This window comes from Drosophila kikkawai, chromosome 3L, assembly GCF_030179895.1.
Source record: "Drosophila kikkawai strain 14028-0561.14 chromosome 3L, DkikHiC1v2, whole genome shotgun sequence".
NCBI classification, from domain to species: domain Eukaryota; kingdom Metazoa; phylum Arthropoda; class Insecta; order Diptera; family Drosophilidae; genus Drosophila; species Drosophila kikkawai.
In genome coordinates, this window is record NC_091730.1 from 17,829,099 (window position 1) to 17,847,697 (window position 18,599).

General features: G+C 36.4%; 2 protein-coding genes across 4 annotated transcripts; both read left to right on the plus strand.

Moving 5' to 3' along the window:
* The first annotated feature begins 147 nt into the window (after positions 1-147).
* Prestin (solute carrier family 26 member prestin) lies at positions 148-10,072 on the plus strand. 2 transcript variants are annotated; one of them, XM_017175511.2, is made up of 6 exons: positions 148-742; positions 6,835-7,235; positions 7,299-7,929; positions 7,992-8,735; positions 8,803-8,951; positions 9,017-10,072. In XM_017175511.2, exons 2-6 carry the CDS (start codon positions 7,210-7,212, stop codon positions 9,630-9,632), a joined length of 2,166 nt encoding a protein of 721 aa, XP_017031000.1. In that variant the 5' UTR covers positions 148-742; positions 6,835-7,209; the 3' UTR covers positions 9,633-10,072. The 2 variants fall into 2 exon arrangements, with proteins under 2 accessions (XP_017031000.1, XP_070141535.1); XM_070285434.1 differs by having other exon boundaries at positions 148-640.
* A 4,008-nt stretch (positions 10,073-14,080) lies between these two features.
* Positions 14,081-18,439, plus strand: Tsp74F (Tetraspanin 74F). 2 transcript variants are annotated; one of them, XM_017175393.2, is made up of 8 exons: positions 14,081-14,271; positions 15,044-15,254; positions 16,881-16,979; positions 17,050-17,136; positions 17,199-17,390; positions 17,490-17,585; positions 17,647-17,943; positions 18,009-18,439. In XM_017175393.2, the coding sequence occupies exons 4-8, from the start codon at positions 17,059-17,061 to the stop codon at positions 18,054-18,056; spliced, it is 711 nt and encodes a 236-aa protein (XP_017030882.1). In that variant the 5' UTR covers positions 14,081-14,271; positions 15,044-15,254; positions 16,881-16,979; positions 17,050-17,058; the 3' UTR covers positions 18,057-18,439. The 2 variants fall into 2 exon arrangements, with proteins under 2 accessions (XP_017030882.1, XP_017030881.1); XM_017175392.2 differs by lacking the exon at positions 16,881-16,979 and having other exon boundaries at positions 14,085-14,271.
* The last annotated feature ends 160 nt before the right edge of the window (positions 18,440-18,599 follow it).

The following is an 18,599-nucleotide window of genomic DNA, read 5'->3' on the forward strand; positions in this document are numbered from 1 at the left end:
AAATCGACTACCTTTGAGTTCAACTGTCACCACTAGCAACAAAATGAATATTAATATCGATTAGTTAACATATCGATTGCTTTTCTAACGGATAACAGCTGTTCAGTCAGTTTTGAGTAGCTTTTGGGTAGCTTTTTTGCTTAGAAAAAAATGACTGGTTGCTCAGTTGTTTTTTCTCAGTCGAACGCCCCATCGCGGCTGCAGCTGCTTAACTTAACTTAATTCCTTTTGGCGCGAGCATCTTTTTTTGGCGTTCGACCCCTCGACTAGCAACTGCAACAACAAAGCGACGACACAGTTTACGTGTGTGTCGCAAGCGACGCTTTTGGTATTAGAAAAACATCGAGCGTGTGCGGTTAAATAAGCGAAAATAAATATAAATATAAATAACGAAAGATTCGGCTATAATAATAGTTTATTAAAATTTTATTTAGCGTCAATTTACGAGCTTTTAACAAGTTTTATATACGTGATAATTGTGCTGGCAGAATAGCAAACAAATAAAGAGTGCTTGAAGTTCAATCAATTCTCGATGCATGCGCCAGGAAAGTGTTAATCACATATTTTTTACTGGCAACAAGTGATACCGTAACGAAAGCAACAACCATTGAACAACGGCGGGCGCTATCAAAAGTTGAAGGTGACAAGAAATAACAAGCAACAATAACAACAACAACAACAACAGCTGCACTTGTTTGGCAACGAATCAATTGCCAACAAAAATTAATTTAGTTTTCTTAAGGTAAAATACCAACGAGGATTCTCAAATTCTTTTGTTTCTATGTGCGCCAAATGTTGTCCGTCTTCTCTCTTCCGTTTGCTTTTCGATTTCTCGTCAATTTCGGGACAATCAAATTAATTGTATATTATTTCAGCTTTTTCATTGCCTTTATTGTTTTTATTATCACTTCTCTCTCTCTCTTACCCAATCATCCCCTTCCACTCTTTTGTTCTTAATGGGTGCATTTGCACTTGACTCACAGTCATAGGATTTACAGTGTACGCCCCAAAAGACGAACATGTCTTGAGTTAATATTTTACTTCAACAATTTTTGTTTAATAAGCAGTTATAAAAAAATTATCAGCCTTTAGATTAAGTCTTTTCCAAATATCTTTGTCAAAAATTATGTGATTGCCAAGTTATGGTTATTCTGGGCTTTGAAAAAACTTTCCATATTTGAGCTCTCCTTGACTGTTCTTTATCTGAGGAATTTTATATATTAATTATTGCTTCGTTAATAATATTTAAATGGACTTCTATTAGATAACACCTTTATAAAATTCTAATCTTTTTTAAAGCCATTTTTTTAAGGAAAACCTTTTTATTGGTTGACCTTATGGAGTGTGCACAGTATATAGTATATGGGTATGATTTCATGCTTTTTATATACTATATTGGATGTACACTGTACATATGTCTCCGGCTATGTCGTTCTTCCGTTTGGCGATTTTTTATATTTTTTTTTTTGCCAACCTGTCGCGTCGATAGTTGAGAATACCCTCCACATATTTGGTTCTGTTGATAAGCCGACGCTCTGGCAAAAACAAATAGTGGAATGGCGCTTAATTGGTTTTGCTTTATTTTTGTCTAAACAAAAGTGTTGAAGATTATGCAATTAGCCGTGTGAAGGCTTAGGTACTTGGTGCATATTAACAATAACTATAAACAAATTTGTGTAGAAAAGGAATTTTAAAAGAAATAATTAAATTGAATATAGTAAAGCTGCTATTTGCCTTGACTTTGTAACAATGCATAATCTTAGGCACTTAATTAATTAATTACTTTTTGATTAGCTTGAAATATAAGAAACAGAAAATATGCAGAAAGTACTTAACAGAAGTTTAAAGTTAGTCACAATCTGATTATTTCAACATTATCAGTCATACGTGAGTTGTAAAGATTGCCAATAATTCGAGGCTATGAACACGAAAACTCTCCAATTTCACACCTGTTGTGGATCAACCCTTGCCAATACGCTTTTCTTCCGAGTTTTGGGTCTTAAAAGTGTTATAAGTTTATAGCATTTGCACGATAATTGTAATAAATGTTACTTTAAAATTGCGAAAACCCGGAAAGAGCGTCCGAGTGGGATTAAGGGATTTCTGATAGCGCTTTAAAAATACTTTTTAATTGAATTTAAAATACCCTATGAAAAAACATTGAAAAGTGGATTATTTCTTTAAAATATTGTTTTAAAATTAAATATATTTGATTCTATGTTATGACTTTGAACTGGATTAACATAATTCAAGATATTTTTAAGTTAAATATATGTTTAAAGTCATATTACAAGCACTTCCTTACCTTTTAAATTTTTAAAATCATTTAATTATATTTTTCCCCATTACAAAATATTCATTCAATTATTTACAAAGCATTTTTTAAATTACAAATCAAACAAAATACATTTGTAGAAGCCATAGAACCTTACTCTGCTGTGTACATACAGTTTTCAAATTAAACACGATAGTATTGCGTTCTCAAATATTTTCATCAATTGAACTATATTCCAATTGATTTTTATTTTTATTACTTCCACTGCGCGATGTCAGAAGTTCGTGCGTGCTTGGCGCACACATTGAAGGAAAATTGGAAAATGTAGCTCTGTGCCCGCCCTCTGTCCTCCGCCCACTCCCTTGCTACTGCTCCTGTTCTGCTGCTGCTGCTTTTTGCCCTACCACAGAAAATAAATAAATGCCGCACAATCGAAATCTAAACAAAGAGAGATATAAAAAATCTGCCAACTGCCTCACCAGCACTTCCCTTTCCTAGAAGCCACACAAAGGGGAACTCAAAGTCCAAGCCATAAATGCAATTCATATCTAACGGAAGCTAAACATTAATGTGTGGAATATAGCTGTGAATCGTTTGTGCAGGTTTGTGCTCAAATCGATTGGGAAACTGGATTCCATCGGCAAGGGTTAAATGCAATGATAAGAAGGGGTGCGACCTACATATATGTGAATGTAAATAGCTTCCGATACAATGTTTACATGGGTTTGAGCTTTGACCTAATTAAAGATGGGAGTTATACGTTGGCTCAAGTTGGAAAACTTTGTATAAAAAAATATATAAAAATATATATAATAGAAAACATCTCTCCTAATTATTTATTAGAATTCCCAAAGCATATTATTTACAGTCTAATTCTGTAATATACAATATCTATATTACTTTATTTTGATCTAAAATCTTATATCCACTTTATCACAAGTCCAAATAAAATATTATATATCTACATACCATTTTATTTTGGGCTTAATAAAAAGTGATTCACTTACCACTTGAGATATGTGTGTGGCCTTTGCTTTGGCACGCTTTATCGAAACTGAGTCACGATTTACTTTTAAAAGGCAACTCGCTTTCTAGTTAAATATTCCTAAAAATATTTAAATGGACCAACAACCCTTCTGTTTGTTTTTAGATTTTATTTTTATTTTTTTTTATAATATTTAATTATAGCTTTATGAAGAGCAAGAGACGAACCCCTGCTTAACTCTCTGATGTATGTTAGTTTATAAAAAGCTCGCGTGCGCCATAAATTTTGCAGCCGAGACAGACAAATATTTTGCCAAGAAATGCCCGTTTATGTACTTCAACGTCAGTTTTTATCAGATCAAGCAGAGACACAGCATCAGCTGAAATGGGAAGAAGAACAGGGCCCTGACCAGATTTTCTTTTAGTTTTTCCCTTAAGTTAGAGCAAAGAAGTCGCCGCCAGAGCGGGTCAAGTGCGTCAGTTAAAGCCACAGCGAGTCAATCAACATGATTGAAGTATGTACCACATAAATACCAACCTCAGGCTCCAGCTCTCTCCTTTCCATCAAAGCTGCCTGTCTGCGTTATCTACTGGGACACAGGGTTTATCACTTACGCAATAAATGATTTGATATCGAAAGCACGGCATATGGTGGCTGAAAAAAAAAATTGAGAATGCTCACCGTCATGGTCACTGAGTTTTTATAAGAACAGGGTCACCCCCAGGAGAAAAAAATTATATTAGTAAAGTAATGTACTTTGGGGAGCGTAAAAAACAAACAAGTTTTAACGTCTGTACTTTTCCATTGCCAGTTCAAAGGCCTTAAAAACTTAAACACAGTCAGACAATTTGACTAAAAACATTATCTTAATACCTTTAACTCTCTGAAAATAATTTTAATAATTAAATTTAGTAAAGACATGTGTCTTATCTGCTTGGTAGTCTTAAAATTTAAACGCTTGACACTTCAATTTTATTGGAAATAAAAGTAAAAGGTGTTTAACTTAATCAAAAAATGAAAATAAATTCAACAAAATTACCTGGGCTTAGTGTGTATTTAATTTCTAGTCTGAGTTACACAAAAACACTAGCTAAATTATAACTGTTACAAATATCAACAAAGATTTATTTAAGGCTAAAAAGCCTGAAAACATTTAATTTGTTATGAAAACCTATATAGTGTTTTGTGGCATTCACTATTTCCTTTCCAAATTTGTCATCCAAGGCAGATGGCAACGTGTTCTAGTGCTGTTCTGTCTCTGTTTCTAGGTTAAAACATCGATTAATGAGCGCTGATGGAAGTGCCTGTGGCTGCTGATAAGCAAAAGTGGACACTTTCGATAAGAAGTCGCCTGTGCGGGCCCGCTTGCTTACTATACACAAATATTCCGCTATATAATTATATACTATATGTGATTCTACCCTTTCCCACCGGCTCCCTTTTTGGGGGGCTAATCTCGGTTTGGTCATGTGCGATCAGGGCCATTGCATAAGCCATTTGGTTTGGGCCAATTGTATGTAATCCCGTTTTTTTTTTGCACTCCGTAAGCGGTTTGCTGGTAGAACTAATGAGTTACCGCTACAACAATGCCCCAGGGGCATCACAATTAAACCGGATTCGAGGTGTTTGTTCTATATATTATAAGCTCACTTTTTTTTTATGGATAAATACTATGTATTAGTCATTACTTTCGAAAAGTGAGCGAAAAATACGGAGAGGCAATTACGATTGAAGCTTCAAAGCTTTGCTAACTGAATTTGGGAGCTCGAAATTGTATAGAGTTTATAAATAAATTCACTGTTATATTTCTGAGAAGCTTAATTTATACTTGTCGTAAATATTATTAGTCATTTGTGGTTTATTTACTTTGAAAACGGATAGATCTTGCCAATAAATATTAATTATAAGCTTGGGTTGAGTTTATAAATGATGAATAGACATTTTACAAGGCAGGTTTTCTTCTCAAAAAGGAAAGTCAAAAGTAAAATGTACATAATAATAACTTTTAATTTGTAATATATATAAAGCTTTATAAAGCCTAAAATATATATCTGGACTCAGATTCACACGGTCTAATTTGAAATGCTAACCCAATTGAGTCATTTGATCTCTGGCTCAACCAATGATCTTTTGATCTCCTGATTGATTCCAGCTAATTTAAATATTAAATATAGATATTTATTTTCTTCAACCAAGCTTTGAACTTGACATTCGACTGAAAAGCGAAAAAAAAAAATCAGGGGAAGTACTTTATGCAAGAGTATGAGTTTGTGTTGTAATATAGCTTTCAAAATCTGTCTGTATTTGTTATTTTTTAACAGAGAGTGTAAATCCGGTTTCTGAAGTTGCTTGCTTTGGTTTTATGGTCACTTAGCGGGAATTGTGTCAGTTGGTAACAAGTAAAGACTGCAGCTACTATTTCTGGTGGGGATTATCGTTAAACCACTTGAGCCAGGGCAGTTGTTTTAAGTTATTATGGCTTATTAGTATTTCCATTAAGAAATAAATACCTTTTCCAATTGAGCCTGCTGCTGCTTGAGCTTCTCACTAACCAAGTAAAGCAGATTTGTTATTAATAAATCTGTGTTTAGATGCCCTTGGATCTTAATTATTCTATTATTATTTCAACAAGTTAACTGTAGCCTTTTTTGTTATTCTTCTATTCACATTGTTTGCTTTTTATAAAACTGTGCTGGCCCAGACATCGGCCATAAAAGTTATCTACCATGAACCGATTATTATAGGTGATTATTGCCTGTGCCAATGAAACGAATGACAAAAAGCACAGAATAGTCTCTACAGTTATCCCATTTATCGCAAGTGTACGTTAGTTTATTGAGCACTTAGCAAGTGGCTTTCGCTGGCCACTGATAGATGATGAACATCTTCTCTTGGGAAAATACGTCAGTAGCCAACGCTGCGTATGCGTAATCACAACTGATAGCGAATGCCTCTTCAGGGAATTCTATACTACAAATGTCTCTGCGGTCACCAATGGAACGCATGTTTATCAAATAATTTAGGCAATTAGCATTGCCTATGAAATCATTATTCATTAAATAAATAACCGAAAATGTTCACGAATTCCGAGGGGAACAATGGATGTTATTTAAAGACCTCAGTCACTGATGATCGATGCTTCAGTTTGGCAAAGTTCTCCGATGATACTGGATCGAAGGGGTTGTTAATTACTCGGTTTTCGCGAATGTTATCTAAGCGAAGTTGTGGCGAAATTCTCGATTGTCTCGGTTCAATGCCTGAGATTATAAGCTGCTGTTGTCTTAAGTGGAGTCTCGAAAGTTTTCCACCATTTAGTATCACCTGATTAATCAGATTTTCGTTTACGTTATAAAGAACGTGATAAGACCAAACATATACTTGAAGATCTTGGCAAGATTTAATACAGAGTGTAATTGGGGGAATCAAAAAACTCATTTCCTTGAGTACTTGAGATAGTGTGACACTAAAGAGGTGATTGTTTTCTTTGGATTTTAATATTTTAAATGATTTAAAAAATATTTTAAAATATTTTAAACGATTTCAAAATTAAATGAAGTTTATTTTTCTTTTTTAGAAACCGAAACATCATCTGAAATCTTTATCCAAAGATGCCTGGCAGCGCTTAAAAAACTTGAATGATCGCTCAAATAGGCGACTTCACTTAGAGCTACGGAGGAGTATATCCCAGGATCCTTTTATAGACAATAACGAAGCTGGCACCTTGCTAATACCCATAGTCCCTGAAGATAAACCCCCAAATCGATCAACTGGAACTATACCCAAGAAACCCAAAGAAACTAATCTTGATTCAGAGAACCAAACTAGCCCAGTGACTCGCTTCAGACACTCACAATTTCAACGCGACCTACGCATCCATCCTTTTACCGACACAGAACCCAATGTGGACAGAAAGCCAAAGGACACAGAAGTAGAGGAAGACATAGCCAAAATGCCAAGTGATAAAGAAAGCCAAGAGTAAGTTCTATTCATTCCTTGTAAAGTTTAAATTAATTTAATAAAACCTGTAATTTTTTTTAGAACAAAACCACTGAACAATAACAACACAAATGGAAATGGCAGTGCCTCGAGCAAGCCGAAGATCCAGCCAAAATACAGCATCCATCGGGATGTTCTCACCCACGAGGTGGTGATCAAGCAAACGGGCTATGCGGCTCGGGACAAGAGCATACCCTCCTCGCTGCGCAACTGCTGGTATACCTGGAGCTTCTTCTCGCTCTTCACCGGCGTAATACCCATCCTGCAATGGCTGCCCAAATACTCGCCGAGAAGGGATCTGCCTGGCGATATTATTGCTGGCTTCACGGTGGCCATCATGAACATACCCCATGGCATGGCGTATGGTCTGTTGGCTGGAGTTTCAGCCGGAAATGGACTCTACATGGCCGTGTTTCCGGTGCTCGTTTACATGTTCCTAGGCACCTCCAAGCACATTTCTATAGGCACTTTTGCAGTGGCTAGTATGATGACCCGCAAAGTGGTGGACACGTACTCCAATGTGGAGGATCATCCACATTACGCGGTATCTGTGACGAATGCTCCGACGTCTCCCCTGGCCCTGCTTAATGCCACGGCTACTATTCTGCCGGCGGATCCCATCACAAAGCTGGAGGTGGTCACCTCATTGGCCCTGACCGTGGGCATTGTAAACGTAAGCTCCAAATACCTTGAAGATTATCCTTTGTATGTCTAAAGTTTATATCCCTTTCTTAGCTCCTCATGGCCTTCCTTAGACTGGGCACCTTGGCCTCCCTGCTGAGTGATCCTCTGGTCAATGGCTTTACCACGGCAGCAGCTTGTCATGTGGTCACAGCCCAGCTAAAGGATGTGTTGGGCATTTCGGTTGCCCGCTACAAGGGCGCCTTTAAGATTATATACACCCTGATCGATGTCATTAAGGGCGTGCCCGACACCAACCTGGTGAACTTTGGTTTCTGCGTGGGAGTCATAGTATTTATGACCATCTGCAATGAGTGCCTGAAACCCTGCCTGAGCAAGCGTTGTCGCTTCCCTTTTCCCGCCGAGCTAATCATGGTTATTGGCGGCACCCTGATCTCCAAGTGGTTCGATCTGCACGATGAGTTCGATGTGAATCTGGTGGGAAATATACCCAGCGGTCTGCCGGAACCTGTCATGCCTCGTTTGGATCTGGTGTCCAAGGTGGCGGTGGACTCGATAGCAATTGCCGTTGTCACTTATTCCATAATTATGTCCATGGGGCTGACGTTTGCCAAAAAGCATGGCTATGAAGTGCGGGCGAATCAGGAACTGTTTGCCATGGGCGTTGGCAATGTTGTTGGTGGGTTTTTCTCCTGCATTCCCATGGCGTGCTCCTTGTCGCGTTCTGTTATACAGGATCAAACTGGAGGAGTGTCGCAGATTGCATCATTGGTTTCCGCCTCGCTGGTGGTGGTCACCCTCATGTGGATTGGTCCTTTCTTTAGCAGTTTGCCCAGGGTGAGTTCGCTGTACATTTTTCTAAAATTTTTGAATTTTTGTACTAACTTTTAGTTGCTGTTTTCAGTGTGTCTTAGCTGGTGTTATCATAGTGGCCTTAAAGCCCATGTTTATGCAGGCCCGAGAGCTTAAGAAGTTCTCTAAACAAGGCAAGCTGGAAATGTTCACCTGGATATCCACCTTCCTCTGCGTGGTACTCATCGACATTGACATTGGGTAAGCCTTACCTCATTTCTTTCCTTAAGTTTCCCATAAAAGTAATAATATTTCCTTCCTTCTAGTCTCCTGATAGGCATCTGCATCTCTCTGCTGGCCCTGTACATCAAGGGTTTGAAGCCCTACTCCTGCCTTTTGGGCTACATGCCCGAGGCTCCAGGCGTCTACATGGATCTCAATCAGCATCGCAATGCCATGCAAGTGCCGGAGACTCGCATTTTCCGTTACAGTGGATCACTGAACTTTGCCACAAGTCTGTTCTTCCGAAGAGCCCTGTACGAGGCCGTAGGCCTGGACAAGATTCCCCCCACCAAGAGCAGCGATAACAGCAACAGCAACAGCAAAAGTCCCAGCAGAGGCAGCAAGTCCAGCTACTCTCCTGTATCACAGAATGGCGGCAAAGCTGTGAGTGTCCAGTTCACAGAGTCCACGCCCAGTGCCTTCAAGGTGCTCATCCTGGATTTCTCGATGCTGGGGCACATTGATGTGGCCGGCTGTCGTACTCTCAGCGATGTGAGCAAGGAGCTAAAGGCGAGAGGAGCTCGCCTGCTGCTGGCCAGTCCCGTGGATCGGGTGTACGATACCCTGGTGCACAGTATGGCCCTCAGCGAGGGACCTTTTGAGATCTTCCCCACGCTGCACGATTGCGTGGAGTATGCCAATGCCTGCCGAACGGCGTGAGAGGATGAAACTGCTCCTGGGTCTTCTGAAAATGAGGATCCTGGGGCCAGTTTGAAGTTTTGTGATATGTCCAAGTGATAGCTTGTGAATCGTAGCACCAAAACCCCTTCCTAGTTGCTAAAGACGTATATTTTTTGTAGGAAACTGAATAGAAACAAAGTCGCCGTCTACAATCAAGCAGATTAAGCTAAGTTTGTCTAAGTGCCTCCGAAACCCAAAATGTAGATTTTTGTACTTAAAGCATACACACAGAGCCCACCAGTTAAGGCAAGCGAGGAACTTGAAGCGATCAGGGATCGAGCGATCAATGATTTCGTGCAATTGGTACCAAAATGAACAATTCTAATTCACACACACACAAGTAGCTTTTAAGGTTCATATACATATGTATGGAGATGTATAAACTGTACATAATTATTAAAATGAAATTGTTGTACTTATTGATGGTTTTTATTCACTTGCAGGGTAAAGGAGTCATTTCCGAACCCCTAAATCATATATATTATTGATCAGCATGAACAGGGGAGTCTTTCTAGCCATGTCTGGGGGAAAATAATTTTTTAAGCCATTTTTTCAACATTTGGTAAGGGGTTACATCGTTAAAATTTTCGAAAAGTGGAAAAAATTTTAATTTTTTTAAATTTTACATTTAGTATGCAGTTTTGTTGGCCTACAAAAAACAAACACAGAACAGCTTTCCGAACTGAATTCAATGCTTTTTGGACTTAGTTATGATATTTTTAAACAATGATTTATCCAAAAGAAATTCAATAAAATTCAGTATAAATATTTAAATTTATTTTGATGGTTTCAAAATTGGTTTTTATTTCTATTATTTTATTATTATTATTATTACTTATTCATTATTTATTTACAATCAGTTTTTGTGATTTTTGACCATTTTCAATTTAATTTTAATATAAATATTTTGAAGCATACTTTTGGGCTAAGGTTGTGAGATACATTCCACATCGTGGACCGGAAATTGAGGCTGGAAATACGAACGGGTATTGTGAGGGTGTTTATACAAAATGGAAAATATTTTGAATAAGTTTTCACTTTGCTTTTTAATATGCTTAAAGTTAATATTTATATATAAAGTATAATAATGAACCCTCGACTTTATTCAAGACAAACAAATGGGCTAAATGTTTATATATTATATACAAAAGATAACAAATTGCAGTGTATAAATATTGCAATGAATTATAATTCATATATTGGGCATATTCTTGGTTGCTGTATATCATCTTAGGAGCCATAATTCATTGCTTATTTAACATAAAAACATAAACTCTAAATTATAGTGAATGTTTCAGATTTATGCTTTAAATTTTATCATAATAAAATTACTTAATAGATAACTGAAATGGAAGCGATTGGTCAGTTTTTACAAGAGCCCAGAAAAGGTAACGAGTTTTAACACATAAATATCTTTTGTTAGATTAAAAAGATGCTCTAAGAACATTTGTTTTTAATTAAAAAATATATAAACTGAAATGTATTTTTCTAAAGGTTTAGTACATATTATATTTTTGTCAAAATTTAATGAATTTTCGGCAGGAAATACCCCAAATGAAGCGAAAACGAAATATTGAGCTGTAGAGTCTTGAGACTGACGCACCCGCATCGCCACGTACAATCGCTGGAGCTGACACCGAGCAATTAGCGGGCACATGACTAAAGTCAAATTTATTTTATTTTTTGGCCAATTGTTTGCCCAAAATATATGCTATGTGCGGACGGGAAGGAGGAATGCCCTTAGCGGCAGGCAAATAGGGAAAACAATTGTTCGGCCTAGCGGCTGATTAGCCATTATATGTAGTATGACTCCTGGCCCGAGGCCACAGAATGCACTTGGAGCGGCGGACATGGGAAAACCTAAGCGACTTGAGTTGGTCAAGAGCTGAGAGTCGGTTGCGTTTTTTGTGGTTGTTTCTGTCCACCAAAACAATTGCCCACCGTCAAGTTCGAATTCCCCCAAGGTGACTTTAGCTTGATAAGAACCAAAATGCTATTTAATATATTAATTTTTAAGCCTGGGAAACTGTTCAACTTAACAAGTGCATTTTTGTCATGGGTATAGAATCATTAATTTATTAATTGAATATGCTAATGATTGATTGAACTTAGATCTCGATATTAGCAAATGGATGGGGGCATATGTCGGTTTATTGCATTTATTATAATGCTTGTATCGATGGGGAGAGAATTTCAAGGGTAGCTGCTTTAATGAAAGAAGTTTAATATATTTATTAAATATTAATAAGAATTAAGCTATGATTGTAAGAATATTTCTTTATATATAATCATTATATACCTTAAATTCCTTACATATTCTGATTCTGTTGTACATTTTAATTATCGTTTGTCCAAAAAACTGTTGTCATTTACTTGTAGCCTCCATCTTTGACTCATTCTAATCATTTTTAAGTGCTACAATTTATCGCTTTTGAAGCTTCTCACCTTCGACGAGCTCAACGAGGCTTTCAAATCGCACACACTAATCACATTTCAGATCGGAGTAAACGAGTGCGGGTATATTCAGGTACACTTTGAAAAATAATATATGAAACAAAGATTCCTTAAGAAATTTTTAAAATATTTTAAACCACTAATAGCCTATTATATTTATTGGTTTAAGCTTTATAAAATATCAAAAAAGTATTTTTTAGATTTAGAAAACAAGGAAAGACTAGTGCCGGAGATGGAATCTTCGACTGTTTTGATATTTTGTATATTAATTATGTTTTAAATATATATTTATTATGCGTGGTTTTCTCTATTAAATCCATAACAAGACTTGGAGCTCTAGAATATCAGCGTCTGAGCTCGGCTGATTCGCTGATTCTAAAACCCTTACCCAATTTTTCCAAGTGTCAAAATTGACTTGCTTAAAATCAAATTAGAAATTACACTTAATCTTAATGATACCCTGGCCACTTGAAGAAAGATCGCACAACTCTAGCCTCCGCCTGAGATCATGTTTCGATCGTTTTTCGATTTTTGTGCAATATTTTATCACGAGAGTCCGCCTGCATAGTCGTCGTATGTGGAAATTAATTTTATGGCAACTATAAAACGCAAAAGGTTCCCACAGCGAGTGTAAGATGCAAAATCAACAGGCCGAGTAATTGTTTTTTCCAATTTTTATTATTTATTTCTATTACCGCCATGCAACTTTGACAGTTGCTGGGCTATTGGGGGGGCTGCTTTCCGGGCGGGGTGGTGCCTCGGTTAACACAGCCATAAAAGTGCTAAATAACCCAACAATTTGTGGAGCCAACCTCAACAACAAATAAACATAAAAAAAGAATACAGAAAACAAATTGAACGTTTTTCAACCGTGCCGACAACGACGACGATGAGTGTAACTGAAGCTTGCCTCGGGGGTGGAGCTACTACCAACTCTGACCTTAGCTCCCAAAATTGCTTACAAAATTACTCAGTTCAGCTCAGTCAAAACTGTTTGTTTGGCCAACAAACAAAATTAAGCCGTTAATGGTCGAAGGTTGTCCGCAAATGCAGCTGTTTGAATGGCAATCACAGAGCTAATTGGTGGAGTTAAAGAAGGCTTTATTTGAAGGATTAAATTATGCTACTGTAAAATAAAAAATGAAATAAATATTTAATAGAAAAAGTCTATATTTAGAAACATTCCAAAAATATAAGATAAACTGTGGAGTCCTTTCTAGAGAGAAGTTGGAATCTTTGGCCTCTGGGAGCATCCCCATTTGGTTTTAAATATTGAAAAATATTAATATTTAAAGTAATGAATATCTATAACTTTCAATTGCTTACTCGAAATTTGTTATTGTCGAACAAAATATGCCTAAAAAATATTTATAATCGAAATTTGTATCAACATTGTATATTTTATTAGATTTTATAAAAGTCGAAAGAAATTGCATATTATTTATAAATATATACTTTAGTTTTTTTTATATATTTTTAAATATAAAGGATGCAAAAATTTTTAAATTTAACTTAATTCCTCAACATATTTTTGCTTTGATTTATTTTATAGTTAATTATTTTAGTGACTGCTTAAATAATTGTATAAAGGATGTGCTAGTCCCAAGCTAAATACCCTTTCCAAAGCCACACGCGCCCAAAATCAATATGCTGCCCTAAGCTAAATTCTTCCAAAATATGATAATTCTTGGTTAAAAATATTAAATTTAAATTGCTGATCTATGCTTCTTTTTTAAACCTGAACAAAGCCCCTGGCTGTGGAAGGAAGTGTGGTGTCGAAGGCGAACACATTCTGTTTGCTCAGCGCATTTTCACATGGCAAAAGTGAACAACAAAAAAAATACATTAAAATAAGGTAAAATAGATGAATCAATAAGAGACAAGTACGAAAAAACATTCAGAAGTATTTGCGGTTTGTAAGCGAGCAGTCTCTCTTGCTCTCGCCCGTAGGTCTAAGCCGCTCCTCAAGACGAAATTGTTGTAATTTCGAGAGGCATTTCAGAAAAAGCCCAACAACGAAGCTCTTTGTGAGCGAAAATAATAAAAAACCGATCGCAGCGACTGTTCCCACAACCAGTTCCAAGCCATCCACCGAGCGGTGGAGTCGTCGCCATCCGCCATTCCCCAGTCGCCTTTCGTCGCTCTTTCCCAACCACGCGCCCCTGTAAGCCTAGCTTAAAAGCTTAAAAAAAAACAAGGTTTAAATTAAAAAAAATAAAAACAGCAAGTGTATATAATATTCCTGGACCTTAGTGATAACCCTAGCAAGGATATTAAGTGGGAGCCTAGAGCAAATGTGACGTAACTTGAAAACCAAATGCGAAAAGCAAGGCGGCAAAAAAAAAAAAAGTGGTTTGCCATGGGAGAACTGCAATTGACAATAACACGCAGCCGCAGCAGCAGCAGCAACAATCGAAAAATAAAAAATAAAAACTCAATAACAATTATCAACTGCTACGAGTGACGCTCAAAACAAATGCAAGAAACCTGTATTAAATATACAAAGCAAAAAAAAAAGTTTAACAAAAATCACAAAGAGACAATATTAACGAATATTGCATAAATTGCCAGGGCAAGCTCTAGCAAACTGAATGAAACGAAGTGGAGCCAAGAAAACCAAACAAAAACTTGTTAAATTAATAAACAAATATGGTTTTTTTAAGAAAAAGAAAGTTATTTGTAAATGAAAATGTTACTCTAGGAATATTTCATTATATTATATATTAACCAAATTTAAGCTCATGTTTTCAAGGTGTTTTTCAGTTACTAAAATTAATAATCGAATAATCTAAGGCCACAAATCAACGACTTTTTCTTTCATCCTTGAAAATATACTTGCTGAACTTTTACACAAATTTTCAAAAGTAATATTAGGCTCAAATAAATTGCTTTAAATTAATTTCCCTTTTACGTTTTTCGTTTGTTTTTATGTGCAGCCTACTACTAATTCCCATCTACCTAAGCTTCTGTGCAGTCAAGTGCAACCAAAAATAAGTTAAGCTTAGCTTAGCTTGTTTTTTGTTTTGTTTTTTTTGCAAACAACCACAATTTAGAGGCAATTTACATATACGCTGAAGCTGGGAAAAGAAAACCGCCAAAATTGGTTACCTAACGAAAACTTCGTTTGTGCTTCGGGACGGCAAACTTGTGAGTATATTAGTGTTCATTAATACTTTGTGTTAAGTTTAAGTAAGTTATGTTATGCTAGTTTACAGGAAAATGCAAGAAAAGCTCTTGCCTAATTTATTTTTAATTTTATAAGAATTAAATGTTGATTGTTTTTTAATTTCTTTGACAAATATCTGTCGGTTCTTCTTTGTTAGTTAGTCAATGGGCCATTATTAAATTATATTTAATTGAAAAATGTATTACAAAATAAAAAGGAAGTTCTATATTATTTTTATGAATATGTTTGTATCATATATCATAAATTCTAGATAATAATAAGTTCCATGTGCATTTCAGCTATAATTATGTATGTATATAAACATCGGTTTCATATTATTTTCACAAAAAAACGAATACTACAAAGTTTAATAAGATATTATTAATATTACAAGCAATCTTGAACCCTGTTATTTATATTAAAATATGCTATATAATTTCAAGATTTAAAAATATTTCAATATTTTAAAAAATATATAATTAGATTTTCTAAATTTCCTAAAACCTCCCCTAAAATAAGATCTATTATGATGTGTAGCACGTATTGCTAGAACAATTACCATAAACTTAATTGGTTTCAGCTAACAAGCAGCCGATATAGTGAGTCGTCATTAATGGCGACTTTCAGATGACTTACTGTCATCTCAGGCACGATTCCCCCGGGTCATGATAACGTCGTCGAATGAAAAATAGTGAATATTCAGACAGTGTGAGAATATTTTTTTTTAATAACACCCCCCGACAATTACCTGGCTTACTCTACCTGCAACTCTGCGGCGTCTTTTTTGCATTTGGCGAGAATAATGCTCGAAATGAGATGTCGCTTAGTTGGGGTGAAGGGGGCGGGTCTCGCTGGCTTAGCTTGCAATTACCTTTAATTAGCATTTAGAGAACATCGCAGTTCGCAGTTCGCTGATGTGACTCAGAGATGGGGCGGCACTCGTAAATAAGGTACTCTAATTAGCCAGGCTATTACTTTGATTTACTTATTTTGATAGACGTCGGGATTCGTCACGAAAAGTGAACCCTTGAAGTGTAATCGCCCAAAAGTGTCTTTTTAAGAGCCGTAACCAACCAAAGCCCACCGAAAGCTACCGCAGTCCGAGCCGATAATGAACGCTTGTCTAGGCCCATTGCGTTGGTTGGCGCTCACAAAAGTGGGTCATGGTTAAGAGTACTTCGGCTCGAACCCGGCTACGAAGCGCTCCAACTGTCGCTCAAGCTCAGTCACAACCTCAACCGCAGCTGCGCATGCGCAGTAGTCTCTCTTAGCTTAGATAGTGGTTAGTCAGTTAACAGATATTAAAAATAATTTCAATATAATTGTTATAATATATAAATTACTCTGAAATGTAACTAGGATCTTAAAAAAAAAGTTAACAAAGTTATAACACTCGAAAAAACATTATAAAAGTAAGAATGCCAAAAAAAAATGAGGCTCTTTTTGCCTTAGACCCTATCTCTAATGTTCTAAGATCTTTTAATTAAATCCTTGAATGTTTTATTAAATTTCCTAAGAACTATACTGAATATAATTTTTATTATTTATTATTTTTATTTATTATTTAATTTATTATCCAATAATTCATATCTCTGTTTACCATCTAGAACATCTCGAACCTCCTGCATCTCCTCCTCTCCCAAATCCTTTGCATTATTTTCCCTGCATTAAAATTACCTTTTGGGACTCGTCACCTATAGAAAAAAGTAAAAACTACATCAAGATTATATACCCAAAAATAAGAATTAAATAAATATATATAAATACTCATTTTAGGAAGACGACATGGGCTTCAGTTCGCGCATGGACTGCTGCGGGCAGTTTGTAAAGTACAGCCTGTTCATAGCCAATTTTGTTATATTTGTGAGTATATCTGGAAATATTTGTAGTGGATTTTATAATAAATAAAATATACTTTAATCCAGGTTGGTGGAGCCATTGTCTTTTGCCTGACACTGTGGACTCTAGTGGATCGCAGTTTCGTCAATGAATTGCTGGGCACAAATCTCTTCTCGGGAGCTGTCTATGTGCTGCTGGTCACCTCTATCATCATCTGCCTGGTGTCCTTTTTGGGTTGTGTAGGTGCTGGAAAGGAGGTTAAATGTCTGCTATTAACGGTACGTAAAATAAAGATTTTTAAAGAAATTTCTTATTATTTTTCCTGCTATTCTATGAAGCAATACCCTCTTAACATGTTTATTATTTCTCACTCTCAGTATTTCATAATTGTGGCACTGGTTTTCGTCACCATGCTAATTGGCGGCGTCTTGGGTTATGTTTTCCGTGAAAGAGTGCAGCAGACCATGCGGCAGGTAAGGCAAACCCAAAATCCTTTCACATTCACACCTTTAAACCGATATAATTTTCCTCTAGGAAATGAGATCCACCATGGCCTTGTATGGCAGCCGAAGGGAGATCACCCAGGCCTGGGATCTCACCCAGGAGCGTTTGCAGTGCTGCGGCGTGGACACGTGGCATGACTGGAACCGGTATGGACCCGTGCCCGAGTCCTGTTGCCAGGAGCTGTTCGGAGGACAGCGCAAGGAGTGCACCATCTTTCCCACCATCACGAATCTGTACAACCAGGGCTGTCTCTATGTGACGACCAACTTCATCAGGGATCATGCGGCGGTTATAGGGGGCACCTCCATAGCGGTGGCCATTCTTATGGTAAATAATACTCCTTAACATTAAATTAAAGTACTAAATTAATTATATATCCTTCTTTATTACAGATATTTGGCATGATATTCTCCTGTCTACTATTCAATATGATCGAATAGCGCCAAAGAATAGGGGAATCCGTTGGCCATGCAGAAAAAGCGGCCACTCCCGAGGAGACCCATTTATAAATGTCCCATTTCCGCTGGAGTTATCTTAAGAGTATTATCCGAGTGTACGATATTCCGTTTGTATTATGTATATGTATATACGTGATTAGATACGCCTATCTAGTGAGTATTGATGTTGAGTAACCGATCGTATTGTTATCATCTCTGTTGCATAATCTTGTATTATTTTTATATAATTCTGTAAAACTAGCCATAAGTTCCCATAATCAATACCCCAAAAAATGCAATTGTTAGTTTTAAGTGAGCTTATTAATTGCTTCTAGAGAATTTAGATGTCTGTCCATTGTTGTTTCTAATAAAATTAGTTGAAAATATGTGAATTTGTATTTTATTATATTTGTTATATGTTTATTTATGTTTTTAAATTATTTTGTGGCATACTTTATGGCTTTATTTGTAAAATCTCTCAAGTCTTTAAGTCTGGCAACGCGGATAAATATAATAATCAAGCAACGGATTAGCAATATAGGTCAC